The 19,133-nt window shown below is 34.9% G+C and overlaps 1 protein-coding gene across 1 annotated transcript in view; it reads right to left on the reverse strand.

Annotated features, from left to right (window-relative positions):
* Positions 1 to 19,133, reverse strand: part of LOC149804430 (uncharacterized) — an 86,258-nt gene that overhangs the window by 41,473 nt on the left and 25,652 nt on the right. The window contains exons 4-7 of the mRNA XM_089940251.1: positions 17,372 to 17,484; positions 13,186 to 13,213; positions 10,564 to 11,113; positions 4,218 to 4,374 (exon numbers count right to left, since the gene is read on the reverse strand). Of these exons, the coding sequence (XP_089796377.1) occupies positions 4,218 to 4,374; positions 10,564 to 11,113; positions 13,186 to 13,213; positions 17,372 to 17,484 (848 nt within the window). The remainder of the gene's footprint in view (positions 1 to 4,217; positions 4,375 to 10,563; positions 11,114 to 13,185; positions 13,214 to 17,371; positions 17,485 to 19,133) is intronic.

Consider the following 19,133-nt stretch of genomic DNA (forward strand, 5'->3'; position numbering starts at 1 on the left):
TTGCATGCAAATCAATATCCTTCTGGCATACTTGGCATTATGCAAAGCTCTCTGAGAAAGATCTCATAATCCAAACTTTATATTTCTCTTCGTCTAGCCACTGAGGTTGGAATTGGCAGCCAGCCATTTTGAAGCATACAAATGGTTCAAATTTAAACCACAGCTACATCCGGGCTTAGTGCAATTGGGAGTTCAAAATGTATCACTGAGCAGTGGCCAGTTGCAGAAATTTCCCTTCCGGCACAAACTTAGCAAGAGATCTTTTTTTCTTTTTCTTTTTTATTTAAGTCTGTAAAATGAAAACTATTTATTAATTCATTTTGGTTTCAAGAAAATCAAGGCTTTTCTAGGTACCCAGACAATATTTTGAATCTTCAAGGTGTTTTCAAGGCCATGAGGGACAAGTTCAATTTCAAAGCTTTTCAACGACCCCTATGGACCCTGTCAAATAAACTACTCAATCACATTAATGTTAGAAGAATTGGTAAGCATAGCTGCCATCTTCAAGGTACAAAACTACTGACTGCTTATGACAAAAAATTACATTACTGAATTTCATGAACAAATAGATTTTTAAAAACTTTAATGCATATGTAACTATTTACATCTATAACCATCATTAAAGAAGTAATGTAATTATTTAATGGCAAAGATGCATGAGATGCACTCTTGCACCTTCTGAACAGGTATTCTGTTCCAGTCAGGTGCCCATTCAGAAAGTACAAGAGTGCACCACACACTCAGACACAGGCTGTTTATAGGAGCCTTTTCCACACCTTGTATTTCTTCAATCATTATCGATCACAATGTAACAACTTTCAATAATGGTCTGAATTCTCTTTTTTACTTAACTGTTTTTGTTCTAGCACACAAATATTCCTTTGCGATTTTACTGTCTGGAAAAAGTGTGCAAAATAAATCATCAGCAACACTAGTAACTGAAAAAGGAAGGTTCATTTCTAAAAGAAATTTAGTAAACCAAACTTTGATCGAATTACATCAAGATTCTCTGTGGTATTTATAAGTGTAAGTTCAGGCCGATTTGTTGATAATGAAGCAGCAAGCTGATTCATGCTGTTTTATGTCACAGATGCCTCCATGCCCAATAGCAAAATTACAATAATACAATTCGCAAAACGCAAACTTTTTTCCTTTACTAGATGGGTTTCACAAATCTAAACATGACGGCATAACTGTCCTTCCAGTTCTGTTTTCTTTTCTTATCTGGAGAAAATTCTGAATCTTTTTTCCTTTTTGAAAAGACAATAGAAATTGAATATTATGAATATGAGATACAGTGAGAGCAGCAACTGTTTTGTGAATCCAATATGGTGGTTAAAGACTGGCATGATAGCCTCGATTTAGAAATGAACCAATCATATTTCAGAACCCTATTTCCCTGTATACATGTGATACATTTACTCTTATAATGGAACCGTGTGCCTGTTCTAAACAGAAACTTGCATGGAAATTTTAATTTAATCTATTTAAATTAAAAAGTGGACTTTTAACAAGAAAATCACCTACCCATATTCAGATCCACAATACAAGACAAATACGGAAGAAGAAAAAAAAACAGGACACTTGGCAGCTATGGGCAAGTGAAATCGAAATGAGCATCCAGCCTCTATCTAAAAGCAGACCTGCCAACCCTGACAAGACCGTCTCAGTAAAGCAGATTATTTTTTCCTGTAAGATTGACGGTTTTCAGTAAGGTGAAAAAAAACATCAATAACTTCTACTGTAAAGCTGGAAGACATAGTTAAAAGTTAGACGCATCGAAGATAAACATTATGTTCAACTGAAAAGTTTGTGAAGTACGCATATACTTTGTTTACCACTAGGACAGTTGCACAAACTCAAGTTCGAAACGCTATGCAGCTCAATGGCTTGTTGCTATCTCTCAACTTGACATGATTATTTTCCATTTCACATGACGATGGCAATCATATCAACCGCCATGAGACATACTCAAATTGACATGTGTTGCCCAATAAACGTAATTGTATCCTCTCCAGCTGTTATTCACAAGAATCTGAATACTCCTTTTCATTCTTCTGTGTTGATTATTAACACTTTCTGGATGCTATTTATAAAAATTCTATAATCAACAGTTTGATCATGCAGACGCTTCACATGAACAAATAGGTGCATTTTAAAGCATTGGGGTGCTGCTGTAAAGTTAGTCTGGTTCCCTGACTAATTTCACTAATTCTAAGATAAAACCCAGATCCAAATAAAACATGGATGAACCTATTATCTGGATTTCTCAGCAATGATCATTTTTCCATTGTTTTTGCTAGTATGCCATATGTATTTTAAGGGTAATTTTCGAACACTTATGGCAAAATCATAAGAGTTGGCAGGTCTGTAGAAGCACCCTGTAGCGTGGAAAGAACTATCTACTTCAAGAGTGAAACTCCCTTAGCAACAGTTGACATAATTTGATATTAGTGTGTATCATTATGGAAGGAAATTCCCTGTGGGTTTCCTCACTTGACAAGTCATTACAAACATTTTCTCTAGTATATCCAGCAAATGTTGGCAGTTGTTTCAAATATGGAGTGGCCTGGTTCTTGTCTGGGCAGGAACAAAAGCACGAAGGAGATTTAACTGTATTATGTGCTGCCATATAAAGTAAATAGAAAGTGGATAAAGTGGGCTGGGCATGAAAACAAATTCCACTGTCTTTAATTAAAACACTGCATTGAAAGAAATGGTTTGTAAAAATAGTTCAAATTTCATGAACTAAAATCTTCATTAGACCTACTCATTCCAGTGAAAGATCAGAGTGTGCTGACTGAATGACTCGCTTTAGCCAAGAGTATATTGCATGTGCAGAATATGCCAGGATGCTTTGTCTAGTTGGTATTATTCTGTTCAGCAGTTTTCTGAGAATAAATTGCATAAATCTTTTGGTCATTTTAGTGACATTTGTATAAATCAAAAAAAAACACTAATGTGAAAACACTTTCAGTCAAATTTGATCCAGTGTTTTTTTTAAGAAGAGGTTATGAAAGGTTTTTCCTTTTTTATTTAACAGCAGCAGTATATGATGGCAAGTTGGCATTTGTATACAACAAAAGCCTTTTATGCCAGAATGCTTTCTGTAAATTTGACCAGATTCTATCTAGTGATTTTCCAGAAATTGCTTAAAGGATTTGCCATCATTTGCAAAGGCTGCCATATTTAAAGGCAAACAGGCATTACCAGAATGCTTTCAGATTTGGTCAAAGTTTTGCTATGCAGTTCATGACAAAGTTCTTTCAAGTTTTCCTTTTCCTTAGCTATACTGATGGTGGATTGACATCATCTGTAGAAATCTAAAAGCCATTTATGCCAGGATTCTTTACGTTCCTAAAATTCTGTTTAGCAGCTTTCTAGAAGTTATCAAACAGTTTGTTGTTTTCAGGAATAGTGACAAGATTTCACTGCCAACTGGCAAATTTGTATAATACTGGAAGCTGTCTAAGATGCTTTCTATCAAATTTTGGTAGAATAATAGCAAGCAATTTTTGTGAAAAAGCTGCTTAAAGTTATTCTATTTTATACAAATGGCAGCCATATTTGAAGGTAGATCTGCATCAGAAGTACGAATTTGAAAGCCTTCTATGTCAAGACATCCTTTTATGTCAAGACACTTTTAGCCAGTGCAGTGCTTTTGGAAAAGTATTCAATTATTTTTCTTAATTTTAGCAATGGAGACCAAACTTGATCTTTATGCCAGGATGCTTTCTATCAAGTTTGGTTAAATTCTATTCAACGGTTTTGGATAAGAAATCATTTAAGGTTTTCCTGTTTTCAGTGATGGCAACTTTTTCTATTTAAGTAATGGTGACAATAACTGAAGGCAGAAATTCTTTTCAGCTGTTTTCAAGAGGTCATTTTAAATTCCTTTCTATTACTTTTTAGACATCATTTTTTAAAAAAAATTTAAAGTTATTTAAGACAGGATTCTCAGTGCCAAATTTGGTCAAAATTGGTCTAGTAATTTGATGAGGTTTAAAGTAACAATTGTTATGGAACAAGCAAAGGACACAAGACAATATCATAAGCTTATGGCCCAGAGAAGGTGAGCAAAAAATGGAAATCAAACAATGCTGCCAAATGGGGAGGGGTGGTAAGGAACATATAATAAATATAATAAGTTCCCACCCACCCCCAGTTTCACTTTTTTTTAAAATTATAAGTTTTATTAGATATTAAGATACCCTTACCAAACAGATAAATGGCATACTGCTGTCTGTGTGGTTTACACACTCCGGGTGAAACAAGCACATGCAGACTGCACAGTACAATGTGGGTGGGAAGCCTGCCATGCCAGGGCAGGTCAGCGAACACAGGCTCTCCATCTCTGATGGGCTAGTGTCCTCACTAAAATATAAGAAAACTGTGCTAAGCAAATTTCAATAGTTTTTAGGGATTGCCAAAAAATCTAATCCGCTGTATCAAAAACAAACTGCAGTGAAATCACCACTGCCAAAATATAACTTTGTCTTAATACTTAATATAGACAAGACAGGTATAAATATCCAAAATAAGCGCTGATACTGGAATAACAGAATCTATCATGTGTATTAATGTGCTATAGAGATATTCCACCCAAGGGATAATGATTTGTAGGCATTTTCATACAAAAATGGAAATATTAAACAAACGGGTGCCTTATGGGGATACACAAAAATTTAAAAGCAGGGTTGCATCTAGGATTTGATATATGTGGGTCCTTGCCCCAACTGAATCTGAAAAAAAGGGGGGAACAATGTAGCCATAAGGAGGGGGGGCCTTCCAGTATGGTGTAAAAAAACCTCAATGTATTCAGAAAGAGCAATAGCAAGTATAATAAGTACATTAAATGCATATCATGTCTTCTGTATATTATAGTATAACACTTAAAACTGAAATCAAAGTCTTATGTTTTCTAATAACATTATTCTATCTACACACTAACCATTAAAGAATCAAACCATAGACTGCAAATAGTGTCACTCCTCTGGCCAATCTTAAAAAACAGTGTCATGTACTTCCTGCTTCTTACATGCTCAATTCTGATTGGTTACAAATCCATACTAAGAAAGATCAGAAGAGAACATATTTTCCTTTCATGGATGACAAAAATTTTTTTTAGGAAAAGTCCAAAGCTCAAAGTGAATTAGGGAAAGTACAGAACCAGTTTCTATAACAATTAACTCTTAACTGGAACATAGTTACATTTGCATCCATACAGACTGTAATTGTGACTGCATTATTCTGCAAATATGATCACTATTTCCTAAATAGCCTCCTGTCCTTCCTCATCTCCTCATCCTCCACTCTACCAATGCCTTGTTAAAGTTGAAGTCTCTCAGAGGAGGTCCTTCAACTGAAATCATCATGAGTCTGTTGAGAACCCTTTCTTCTAGACGGCTTCATCCTGTAGTTCTGATTTGATTTTGACTACTGAATCCTCTCTCACAGTCAGCGGTTTGGTATGGCATAACCATGACCACTGATGCTAATTGAAGATTTGGAAATGTGTCTGCATGATGTTGATGTACAATCTGCCCAAGTCCACACATTTTTTCTCGAGGGTACATTTCTCTTTTAATGATAGTCTTAGCATGAGACCAGTCTGTCAAAGCATGTTCTGGGGCACACAAAGGGGAACTGATAGCTTCTTTTGATGTCTTCTCCTGACCAAAATGATCACACAGAATTTTTATCCTGTCATAACCATACATTTTCTGTTCTTCAGAAGATAGGAAATGTGAGGTTATGTAGACCAAGAACTACAAATACTGTTGCCATCTGTGTGCTGTTCTTTGGAAATCTTGCAGCCATCTCCACCTGCAAATGTGTAACAAACCTGTGACGAAGGTTAGACACATCATCTGAAACCTTTTTCAATGTGCTCCTGTGTAACTAGAGTTCAAAAACTTTTTTTTTTCTTTCTCCATCCTTAGATGATTTCAATTTTTCAGACACACAGGTCTGGTGATAGGATTTACTTGTGTCTGCTTTCTGTAGGGTAGAATTCAAAATATCAAGTGCTGGTGACACAGCTGCTATATCCAAGTCAGTTTTCTGTAAAGGCATATTTAGCTGTGCTAAGTGAGGTATGATATCCATCATGATATTCATGCATGCCACAAATCTGTAGTCTATGAGTTTATGCAACAAGTCTTGACACTTTTGTCTTGCTATTCGTTTTGAAATAATTCATGAGAGCCCTCCAGCTGTGAAAAATTGCATATAGTGCATCATAAAATGCCAGCCATCTTATTTCGTGAACCTCTCCGACTTTCAGTTGAGGACTGTCCAGAACGTTCTGGATTTCCTTCAATTCAGCTGATCTGTTGGCAGATTGTTTTAAAAAATAGTACAGGTCTTTAACTGTGCCTTTAATGGTTTCCTTGAGGTATGGAATGTTTTATGATGCATGGGAGGAACACAAATTCAATCCATGATCCATACAATGAATGCTGATCAAGTGAGGGCTTTTATCCTTGAACCATGTTGCTACACCACTTTTGCAACCTGTCATCACTGATACCCCATCACTGCCAAAACCAACAACTTTTTCAAGAGGAATCTTCTTCTTTTCCAAGAACTAGACAACTTCTTTGAAAAGAACTTCATCAATGTGTGATTGGCCTCCCACTGACACATTACCAAGAAAATGAGTTGTAGAAACAAACATGGTTGGTTCAATGATTCTGGCATAAATGATCAGCTTCTTGGTATTTGAATTGTCTGTAAGCCCATCAATTAAGATGCTAATACATGGACTACATTATACTTTCTGCATTAACTCAGATTCTATCACTGTTGCTATGCAATCCTGGAAAAAAAATAAAAACTCTATGATAAATCAAAGTCTAAAAGTATTTTATTATCATTATTATTATTATTTTATTATTAAAGTATTTGAGAAATGTAAAACAAATATTTATTTATTTTTAAAAACAAAGTAAAATGACTTAAATCAGATGCAAATTGTGCAAGAACTTTAACCTAAGACCATGGAGTCTCTATGGATGTTGCCTTGTGATAATTCGGTCATTTTAGAAAATCCCATCAAGGTGTTTAAATGCTAAAATAATATGGCATTAGTCTCTCTATTTTAATTAAAGTCTTTCAATTATAGTAATGAAGGAAGTGATTATGCCTGTCTGTATATGACGATTTAAAAAACAAAAAACGTTGGTATTATATACATTATTGATGGGTCCCTACATATGCAGTTGTGATGTAAGCAGATCAGGGTCAATGTCATTTACTGCAGTAATCATCAGAGCAAATAATAATAACTTATTTACTAAAGCATTATATAAGTTTCAAGTGGTGGGATTTGTCTGACCACTGTACGGTATCACAATGTTGACTCCTTACATACACAGGAAATTATTCAAACAACTGCGACTATATCATCATTTGAAATACATGAAAACTCGTTAGTGATACTGAAATGTGACCTGTCTAGACAGAAAATAATTTCATCACAAAAGAAATAGGTACCAATAATCCAGACTGAATAAAAAAGAAAAATGTTATCCACCATCAAATGTTGACAGGAAGTTATGATGACAAGCTACCGAATGCAATTTCATTGGCCGATCAAGATGATAGCTGCTATTTTAGTAACACAGGAATTCTTCAAGATATACACTGGCCGAAACCTAAATGATCATGTTTTGGTTGCTTATTAGTATACACCATTTTTCCATCTAAATTTCAATAGAAAAAATGTAAATAAAATAAAAGAATGTACCTGAAATTCCTCTACAGAAGCCCTTGATGAATATGTTGCATTTCCTCCAACTCTCATGTTGCCAACACCAACGCCCAGAAATTCAACAAAATCCAAAAGTGAGCCATATTTTAGAGAAGCAATATTCTCTTTCGCCAATTAATAGGCAACTGACATAGCATGAATAATTGATTCAGATTTCTTGCTGATAGCTGCCATGCATGTAGTTTTAAGATTTTCATTTAGTTTCCAATCCTGATTCGCCTTTTTGTGAGCTGGTAATTCAACATGTCTCTCGAGGGTTGATGTCCTGAAATTAGCATTTCCAAGTGTGAAAGAATTTTTTTGGCCAGTTTTTACACACCATCTGAAAAGCATCTATTTGTTTCATTCATTTCCAGCTATGAATGAGTTGGTTTCCAGTCTGAATTGGAAAAGTACTATTTTTTCTTGGCATTAGATGGACCCATAGTTTCATCATCGCCATCTTTAAGCACATCATCACTAGCATCGTTCGATACGGGATTAGCCTGAGGAAGTGTTTGTTCACTGTCGTTGTGCCTATTGATAGAAACTTCTGCACCCTGTTATTAGAAGTGTTATTGCTAAAATAATGAAAAAGTGTCAGAGTTTTAACTGATTTTGCCATTTAACACATCCCGCCAAGCCAGCCTCTGTATCAAACATGCTCTTCTAACCTTTCTTATTAGCCAATCAGAACTGAGCACATGACACACAGAAATATGTGACATATTTACAACTATACAAGTACAACATATTCGCAGTAACAACCGGGAATTTTACAGCAAAAAGAAATAAAATAACGCATTCTTCACAAAAAAATACACAATTCTTATTTTTTGCACCGTTTTGCCTGCAAAGGATTAAAAATCTTGCAGGAAATCTTAAATGGGGGGGGGGTTGCACAATCGTGCGTCCTTGATACGACCCTGTACAAGAATATATATTGAAAACTGACATCTAAACTTTACAAAAAAACACAAATAACTTTAAGGTTTCAAACAAAAGCAGACAGAATTTTATCAATGACCACAAGAATGTCTTCTAAAACACTGAATAGTACTGACATTAAATTTCGGACTACTCAATTGATTCTGAGGAAATATCGCATGTCTGGAGCAAATTAAGCCTTGAATTCATATGGTATTTCAAACTGAGATGGACAAATATCTGGAAGCTAAGAATGCAACTGGTTGATATGTTCAGCTATGGCACTTTGCTTCTATCAAACATTCTTTAAATAATCCCAAACACTTTTACTTGGCAGCTTCATTTTTCTGACTTTTAACATATTATTGGCCATATGAAGGAATCTAAGTTCCTTTCTCAAGGACAACTGAAGCAGCTGATCTAAACTAGCTGGAGCAGGTATCAAGCCCATGATTCTTGGATTACAAGTTTGACACTCTCAAACTAAGCCACAGTGGCTCCTTGCTTGGAAGAAACTATTTGTAAAGATTAAATTTCAAGTAAATGATTCAGTCTTTCATTAGAAATGTTTGAAGAATTCCACACCTGGAGATCTGGGCATTCACCAAGAAACCAAAGTAGGTGTGATATCACTCACACATTTTATATTTAGCTTGACAGTTGACAATTTTACTAAGCGGTATTGAAAGAATGCAACAGAACACAATCTATGTAACTACATTCTAAACTTAATGTTATGTACATTAAACCTATTTTACTATATCCTGCAAAAAATTCTTTTTAAAAATAAAAGCATAATTAATATGCATTCTCTCTTGCTCACAAGTGAAGTTGCCAAAGATCTTGACAATTTAAATTCATTTGCCAAATCAGATGAGAAATTTAATCTCTGGATCAAAACAGGTAAGGACAAGCCCATCACACCAGTTTATAAATTAAGGTAGGCAGAGCTTTTCTTTAAAAACGTATTTAATGTGATTTTTTTTTTAAACATGTGGGGGCTAGGTCAGCAATGAGAAACAGGGATGGTTGGCCAACTGGAAACCCACACATTTTTGTTTAGCCTAACAAACTCAGGCAATCAGAAACAAGATCATTTTATTAATATGCATGGATCACTCTCATCATGAAACTAATCCAAGACCTTGAAGATACAGGCCCACATTCCAAGTCTGATTTAAACTGGATCTGAATATATGACCTCATTACTATGTGTGGCTCTTACCCATTAAACCTTATCTGAGACCTTGACCAATAGAAGGATATTTCTTCCAGGTCTGATTAAAAATGATTCAGAAATTCAGACTCCCAAGTGGTAATAAAGTCAGTCATTTAGATATAAGATTACTAACAGAATATGTGTAGATGTCACTCATTATTAAATGTATCCAAGATCTTGGATCAGAAAAATGGCTACCAGACAAGTAACAAACTCAGCCCATCAAATGCAAGATCAACCCATTAGTATGCTCATTATCAAAGTCATCAGAGATTTGAATTATGTAAGTATATATTATTCCAAGTTCAATCAAAATAAGATCAGAAATGGTGACAAGGTCAGCCAATCAGATATATGATCATCTAATTGATATGTTTGGACCTCACTAATGACTGACTTCATCCAAGATTTCGAGTTTAGTACATATTCCAAATTTGATTGAAACTGGATCTAAAAATATGGACCCCACAGATGCAGCTGATGGATGGATGACTGACAATTTTTGCAGAGCTATTATTTTAAGCTCACTTGACCTCAATACCTGGTGGGCTAAAAACTGGCCCCTGCACTCCAAGAAGGCAATTCATTATATACAAAGTGTTTTAGGCTCATGTCCAAGAACAGCTATAGCAGGCAAGAACATAACTTGCAAGATAACACTTACTTTTTGACCTGAACACTTGGGGTGAAGGATTTCTGTGTTGTACTTTTTCTTGCTGTAGCTTTGACCTTCTTTTTTGGTGGACTGGCAATAATAACTGACTCTTCTGAGGGTACTACTTTTTCAGGCTTTTCACCCAAAGCTTTCTCTTCCTCATTGTCTTCAACAGCAGGGCGTTTCCTGGGGCCTAGGACAATCTTAATTTCTTTCTTAGGTCGCCCTCGTGACTTTCTCCGTGAAGTCTCAGCATGAACTATCTTTGGAGACGATTCTTGTTTTTCTGATGACAGTGGACTTGGAGGAGTTGTCTTTATGGTGCTGAAACCAGGACTCTCCCCTAATTCTGGTTCAACATTAGATGAGTCCAGTGACTGAACACTCGAATTTAGCTCAGCTTCACCATCTCTTTCTATTACGACCTCTGGCATGGGATGTCGACCAAAGAATGCTCTTCCTCTATTAGCATGACGAACAATTTCTGATGGAGGCTTGTAAATGGGTTTCCTTATGAAGCAGAAATTATCCTCTGTCAATGGACTACATGTTCTTTGCACTTGCAAAAGAAAGAAAATGGTAATGACAGAATGCTGTATTTCTACATTAAAGTAAATTTATATGATGAGGCTTCCAATCAACATAATGTCTTGCTTGCAATGATGTATAGTGTATACGCCTTTCAAAATGCCTGTAATAAAAAATCTCTTTCAGATATGAATGCAGTTGTAAACATTGTCACCACACAGTGTCACCCATGTCTAGCTATTTTCATGTGTAGACATGACAAACATCAATAAGGGAATTTTATTTCATGTTTTTGCTGAATATGATGAACTAAAACTATAGTATGGATCAAATGTTTTGACATTTATAAAATGTTTTTCCATGGAAATGCATGGACAAGTTGATATGGAGAAGACCAAGAAACTTCCCTCATTGACAACAAAGATTCCTTCCTCATTAACAAGGAAGAACCGTCCCTCATTAATAAGTAAAAAAAAACTCCTGTTAAAGATAGAGTCCACATATTTCAAAATCAAATGGTAGCTTGGAGTCTGATCTTCTTACCGACACGAGTAACATCAACAATCATGATCATCTGTACAATTTTCTGCAGATATGTTTTGAAAAACATACAGAACAAACCATGCCGGCACATTAGTCCAATGGACACCTGACCCAAAATTTGCCAGACCCTGCAAGTTGCCAATGTTAGTGACTTTCAGTTCTAGGACTTAAAAAATTTCTGTTCAATGTACTAAAATCAATGCAGATTTTTTTTTCCTCCATCTTTATTAGATGAAACATACTCCATGGTTATACTAAAAGTGAACAGTGAATTTCATTGTCTGCTTTTTTTTATAGCATTTCACTGTATTGCTGCTGATGAACTGAGCTCATGCCAATAATTAATGCAAACCAGTTCTGAATAAGAAATGTTCTTTTTCTGTTAAAACTTTTGTAAATTGCTGGACTGACAAGTTAATCCATGTCCAATCAAAATGTTTCCTTCTTTCATTGGAAATCAGGTTTTAGAAGTTAATTTTTTATCTGTTTTGCTCAATATTTTTTTACTGATTTTTTTTATTTCCTGGGAGTTGTTCAGTACTTTCCTTATCAGACAGGAGCCAGGTGATTTACCCAACTACTTTTACTTTACAACCAGCTACATAAAAAAAAACAGCAATTATTTGACTGATAAATTTACTGAGTAGGTAAGTATGTCTACTCTGGTCTTTATCCTCCATGTGGGCACCTATTTTTTTGGGGTCTTCAAGGTACACCGTGCAATCATGCAACCACTGGCTGACTAGAATAGCAATAAGCAATTAAATTGCTGCAAAACAGCAAAATACGAACTATTGCCATCAGGAAAGAAAACACTTATTAAAAATATAAACCATTGTGCTATAAATCAAAGGACACGGTTACCTATAAATACTTTAAAATCTGACAATGATTGTAACTGGCATGACAGTTAATTATGTCATGTTTTCTGACTCTAACATGGACACAGAGGTACCCCAAACAAAGCCCCCACCTATTTTGTCAGTACACCTTTGAACTTTATATCCAATGGAAGGCCTTGATTTTTGTTCCGAGGCATACATGACTGAGGGGGTTATTGTTGGGAGATTACTGTCGAGAAGGGGGGGGGGGGAACTATCCTGTTACTATGATATTTACATCTGAATTAGAGAACCGAATTTTTACTAATCATGCAAATGGACTTTTTAAGTCCATTTCACCATAACATTCTTATGTATTGTTGTATTATATTAAACCTCCATATTTAAACTTTAACAAAAACAGGCAATCCTCTCAGCAACAAGTTTAATCCCCTATATCATTTTTAATCCCCTAATCCAATATTATTTTTCATAAAACTGAATTTCCATGACATTTCAAACTGAATTTCCATGTCAATGCATGACCTACTAAGGTTAGAAGCAACTGACTTGGATGGTTAGATAAACCATCAGAAACACCAAAGTGATTTATGAAATGAAGTGAGATGGGTAAAGCAACAGAAATAATAACAAATTCTTTAAAAAAGGGAAGCAACTGTGAACATCAATCTATATGTGTGTTTGCATGCCAACATAGTAAAATAACAGACATACTTACAGTACTCTATTATTTGCACCATTGATCTCTGAAAGAAAGAATTTAACTCAATTATTAGTTGAAATAATGGTTCATCAAATAAACCATCAATTAGAAGGTAACTTGGAATATTTCTTTGAAGGCTGGCTATCTATTGTCAATACTGCTCCACCCATTTTTAACTGTTATCATTAGCACCACAAAAAAAACCCTGAAAATTATGCATGCATTGGTAGGGCACGTGCAATGTGTGCAATTTTATAAGTAACTGAAAACATGTACAACACTTTTAAAATAATCAAAACATATAAGAAGAGATTATTAACTATTATTATCATTTATTAACTTCAAAACTTCATTTATGTACATGCATATAGCTATAGTATCCACATATAAGCAGTCCACTATATCTATGATACCGTTCTTCAACCCGTTTTCCGATCTTTGGAATTTTGGAAAGTGTTTTGGGATCTCTTTTAAGTTTCTGAGCTAGCCTTATCAAGTTTGGGCCAATGCATAAAGACAAACCATGTTCCGCAATGAACAAATCAAAGCTTATTCATGAGGTTTTTTATCTTGAATGTTAATAAATTTTGCTGTGGAGGCCTTTTCCTGATGGAATATTAGATGTGGTCAACACTGTTGGCACATTAGGGACCGTCCATACACAGCCTATGGTGCCTGCAGTGAAAATTCCCAAATGCACAGCTACCTTCAGATTTTTAGTGCCTTGTTACTTTCCTTCCTATTTAAATTATATCCAGGAAAAAAAATATTCAGATTTAAAAAAAAAAAAAAGAAATCACTGGAAATTTTAAAAGAAGAAGGAAAACCGGTCTGCATTTTTAAAAAACTTAATTCTGACTATATCCAGGAAGGTCCCATCCCTGCATCAGGTATCAAATGTAACAGGTTAATAGTACCGCTCAACAAGTAACAGCATTTCTAAAACTACTGTGACACTGATACAGACTTGGTAAATGTTAACAACATTTTAGACCAAACTTTGAAAACACCAGTCAGACACAAATGTAATGGACAGTCAAATTCACAGTGTCTTTAAATACTGTTAATTGTTTTATTCTGTGGGAATCATTTGTGTGGTTCTGAAGAAAATTACATTTTTGAGAAAACTTGTATTTATTGCTGGACCATTTTCTTTATAAATGAATACGTTATTTGTTGTTTAATAAATAAAACCGAACTGTAAATTACAACAGAGGCATAAGTTTCTATGTTGTATCATGAATATGCTGAAAAATAGATTGAATGACTACCAAGAATATAACAAAAATTACAATCTGATAAAAACTAAAATGCTTTGGTGCATGACATGACTTTACATCAATTGACAAATCCCATAATGATGTACTCCTGTTACAGAACTGAACCATTCTGACTTCTTATTTTCTGTCTGGAAGAAAGCAAATTTGTTTTGCAAACAATAAAATCCAGATCTTGTCTGATGACATTAAAACTATTACTGGCATCATATACTTGTGTTTCAATTATGTCTGCATACCTACTTATCTACACATGGATAATGTTCTCATTTAACCTTAGGCTTGCACAACTAACCTTACATTTGTATACCTACATATCTACCCATTAATAATGCACTCAGTTAACCTTAGGCTTGCATAACTAACCTTACATTTGTATACCTACATATATATCCATGAATAATGCACTCAGTTAACCTTAGGCTTGCACAACTAACCTTACATTTGTATACCTACATATCTACCCATGAATAATGCACTCAGTTAACCTTAGGCTTGCATAACTAACCTTACATTTGTATACCTACATATCTATCCATGAATAATGCACTCAGTTAACCTTAAGCTTGCACAACTAACCTTACATTTGTATACCTACCTATCTACCCATTAATAATGCACTCAGTTAACCTTAGGCTTGCATAACTAACCTTACATTTGTATACCTACATATATACCCATTAATAATGCACTCAGTTAACCTTAGGCTTGCACAACTAACCTTACATTTGTATACCTACATATCAACCCATGAATAATGCACTCAGTTAACCTTAAGCTTGCATAACTAACCTTACATTTGTATACCTACATATCTACCCATGAATAATGCACTCAGTTAACCTTAGGCTTGCACAACTAACCTTACATTTGTATACCTACATATCTACCCATTAATAATGCACTCAGTTAACCTTAGGCTTGCACAACTAACCTTACATTTGTATATCTACATATCTACCCATGAATAATGCACTCAGTTAACCTTAGGCTTGCACAACTAACCTTACATTTGTATACCTACATATCTACCCATTAATAATGCACTCAGTTAACCTTAGGCTTGCACAACTAACCTTACATTTGTATATCTACATATCTACCCATGAATAATGCACTCAGTTAACCTTAGGCTTGCACAACTAACCTTACATTTGTATACCTACATATCTATCCATGAAAAATGCACTCAGTTAACCTTAAGCTTGCATACCTACATATCAACCCATTAATAATGCACTCATTTAACCTTAAGCTTGCATAACTAACTTTATATTTGCATAGGTACATATCTACCCATGGATAATGCACTCATTTAACCTTAAGCTTGCATAACTAACTTTATATTTGCATACCTACATAATATCTATCCATGAATAATGAACTCAGTTAACCTTAAGCTTGCATAACTAACTTTATATTTGCATACCTACTAATCTATCCATGAATAATGCACACTCTTTGAACTTTACACTTGGATAACAATGATCACTTGTGAAATGCTGAAGTACCTAACTTTTTTTTAAAACTTTGTGTTTTAGGTATGGGTTTAAGCAATCCCCCCCCAAAAAAATAGGAATCTATAGGTTGTTGTGCATTTTCTGGTTGTACTCTTAGTTGAATATCAAATCCCAAGATTTGGACATTAAACAGTAAAGTAGGAAATGTACACCATTACTACTTGTTCATAAAATACTTCAATCTGTATTAATGAATTCATCAAAACTGCAGAGCTTGTTGATCACAGACTCTTATTAAATATATAAATAAAAAGATATATCAATTAACTTTTTTAATATGATAAAATTATCTAGATCACATCAGTTTTCCACAAGAGCAAGTATGCACAATCTGTGGTGGGTCATAAATCACTAAAATTCTTCAAAGACTTCTTATAGTTTTCAATGACTGTCACACAAGGTCACTTGGCCTAAAATGTCTAGTTCAATAGGATGCTTTCTTATGAAAAATTTATTGCAATACCATTGACTGCATATGTAAGAAACAACTGCTTCAAGTTTTTTCAAGTTTTTGAACTTTCATCTATATCTGATGGCACATCAGCTTCTTAAGTCAAATACTGAAAATCCTGAATTGTTCATATCTGAAAGCCCTTATTACCAGAATGCTTTCTTTCAAATTTCTGTAGCTTCTTCTAGAAAAAAGTTTTTTTCTTCTTCAGGTTTTCTTTTCTTTCTTCAGCACTAGTGGCCATATCCTATGGCAGATAAAATTAAAGCCTTCTATACCAGGACAATCAAAATTCTGAACAGCAGATTTTTAGAAGAAAGTGTTTTAAATGTTTTTTCTTTTAGAAACAGTGGTCTTATTTGACAAAGGATCAGCACAGGCTTCATTTTTTAAATAATGTGCATGACATCCAGAAACATGGGTGTGGATACATGCCTAACAAGTTTGGTTCAGACATGTGACATGGAATCGATGTTATTGTATGAAGACCATTTCTTCTGTTTTTTTTCAGCTACAGTGGCATTGACCTTTGACCTTTTGAGCCAACAATTAGTTAGGCTTCTTTGTTACCCTAAGTGCAAGTCTTCCACAAAGTTATGTCAAATTCTGTGCCAGAGAACTAATGTTATTGTGTGGAAACAATTTTTCTTTCTTAAGTCATGGTGATCTTGACCTCTGACCTTGACCCTGAATTTGATAGGAATATTTTTTACCCCCAAAGCATGCCATCCAGAAACTGGTCTATGTCTATGATGTCTAACTAATGTGCTTGTGCTGAACTTTTCAACCTGAAATCTGAATTCTTTCTTATCCCAAATGAAAGCCAGCCACAAAGTAACATCATAAAGTAATGATTGCAAGCTGGGCAGTAAGTGTTGATATCGCAAAAGCAGACTACCTTAAGATTAAAGCATGTTTTTGCTACAAATTAAAGGAATTACACCCCAGCTTACTAATTTTGATCCCTTAGGTGGGAAATAGTACACATCGGCTGGAGTCTTTTTGGGCTTGCCAGTCTTGGTTACTTCCTCATAAATTCCTCTTATCACCACTTCTCTCCGCCAACCTGCAAAAGAACTTACTTCATGTCACTGCATTAAAAATCAGCGAATAATACATTAGAATTAGAAATATTGCAATGCTATAGGATCGACATGATAAGCAACATCTACCATGACACCCCTCACATAAATAATGTTTTTCTCTTACAACTGCATGTGCAACGCTTAGTTAGATGGGGAAAAAATATTTGTAACTAAGTCGAAACTTAAAACTGTAAAAAAATTAAATACCGCTATAACTGCATGTTAATCTAATTAGAGTGTTATTTTGATTTTTAACGTAGCTTTAACAATTTTTCAGTCATGTTGCTACGATGTTTGCACTGTGGCAGTTTATAGTGATGTCCAGCTCTGGGGCATCATGCCGCAGACATCTAGCACGATGCCCCACCCAGTCACATTATCCTGACACCTGGCCGACTAGTCCTAACACTAACCTCTTAATGCTGAGTGCCAAGCGAGGCAGCTGTTAGTACCATTTTTGTAAGTCTTTGGTATGACTCAGCCGGGGATCAAACCCACGACCTCCCGCATCCGAGGCAGACACTCTAACCACTAGGCCACCGGAGCGGTAACCTAATTAGATCATTTACATATGAATATGAACCTACACACCAAAAACTTCAGTTTTTTACATGAAAGGATTTTCAATCATGCTAGTAATATTTCAATTTTTTTTAAAGAACAGGGAACAAATGTTTTTTCAAATGGTTGAACAAATATTGAAGAATTTCTGCAATGGCCTTAAATGTCAGGTCATCTATGCATAAAAAGAAAACAACTTGAGCATGTGATTTTTGCTTAACTGTGTTTTGCTTGTAAAAATTAAGTTAAAAAAAGTGAGAAAAAATTTCAACAAGAGTACTGTGAACAGTAATAATAGGCCTACTCCATGTTATTAGTCCTCTATGTACACACAAGTAGGTATAGTTGAATCTGCAGATTATTCACTAAGGGGCCACAATGACCATGCCCTTTGGTCCAGGTATGCAGTCAAGAAAAAAAAATTATTGCGCAAATACCATGATTTCCATCTTTTAGACCTATAATCAATAGACTTCTTTTATACTCCAAGTGCAAGCCATCCACAAATCTCAGTTAATCTGTGTTCTCCAAAAAAGTGTTCAAGTTGCAATCCAGGACTCCTTACTCACTTTTTCTTAAACAAACTTTTAAGAAATTTCTCCACAGCATGTTTGTAGAATCAAAATTCTTAAGATTGGGTCATAGTGTTCACTGGGATGCCATTGCATTTCCTTCAACACCTAGTGCATAAAGCTAATAATGTTTCTGTATTTTCTGGTTTTTCAGCCCATGGGAATAACCTATCCTATGATTCATTCCACAAATCTCTTCAGTCTTTTTTGTGCTCCATTTCATTATCAAAATTAGATGCATCTACAACTTTGTGTCAGCCAGTCTCAAAAAGAAAAGTGATTATTCACAGCCTTGCACTTGGCACCAAAGAAATAATGTTAAGTTGCCATTGGAATAGTATATATATGATAATCACTCAAAAATGAAATGACACTAAAACAAAATAGCTGATTTTATGACAATTTATGACGCTTAAAGTGAGTTCATATTCCTCAAACAAATTAAGTCCCAAATTTTTTGCCCTATTTTTCTCAACAGAGTATAATATGAAATGGAA

The sequence above is a fragment of the Sinohyriopsis cumingii genome, chromosome 2 (assembly GCF_028554795.1).
Source record: "Sinohyriopsis cumingii isolate HCF-2022 chromosome 2, ASM2855479v2, whole genome shotgun sequence".
NCBI lineage: Eukaryota > Metazoa > Mollusca > Bivalvia > Unionida > Unionidae > Sinohyriopsis > Sinohyriopsis cumingii.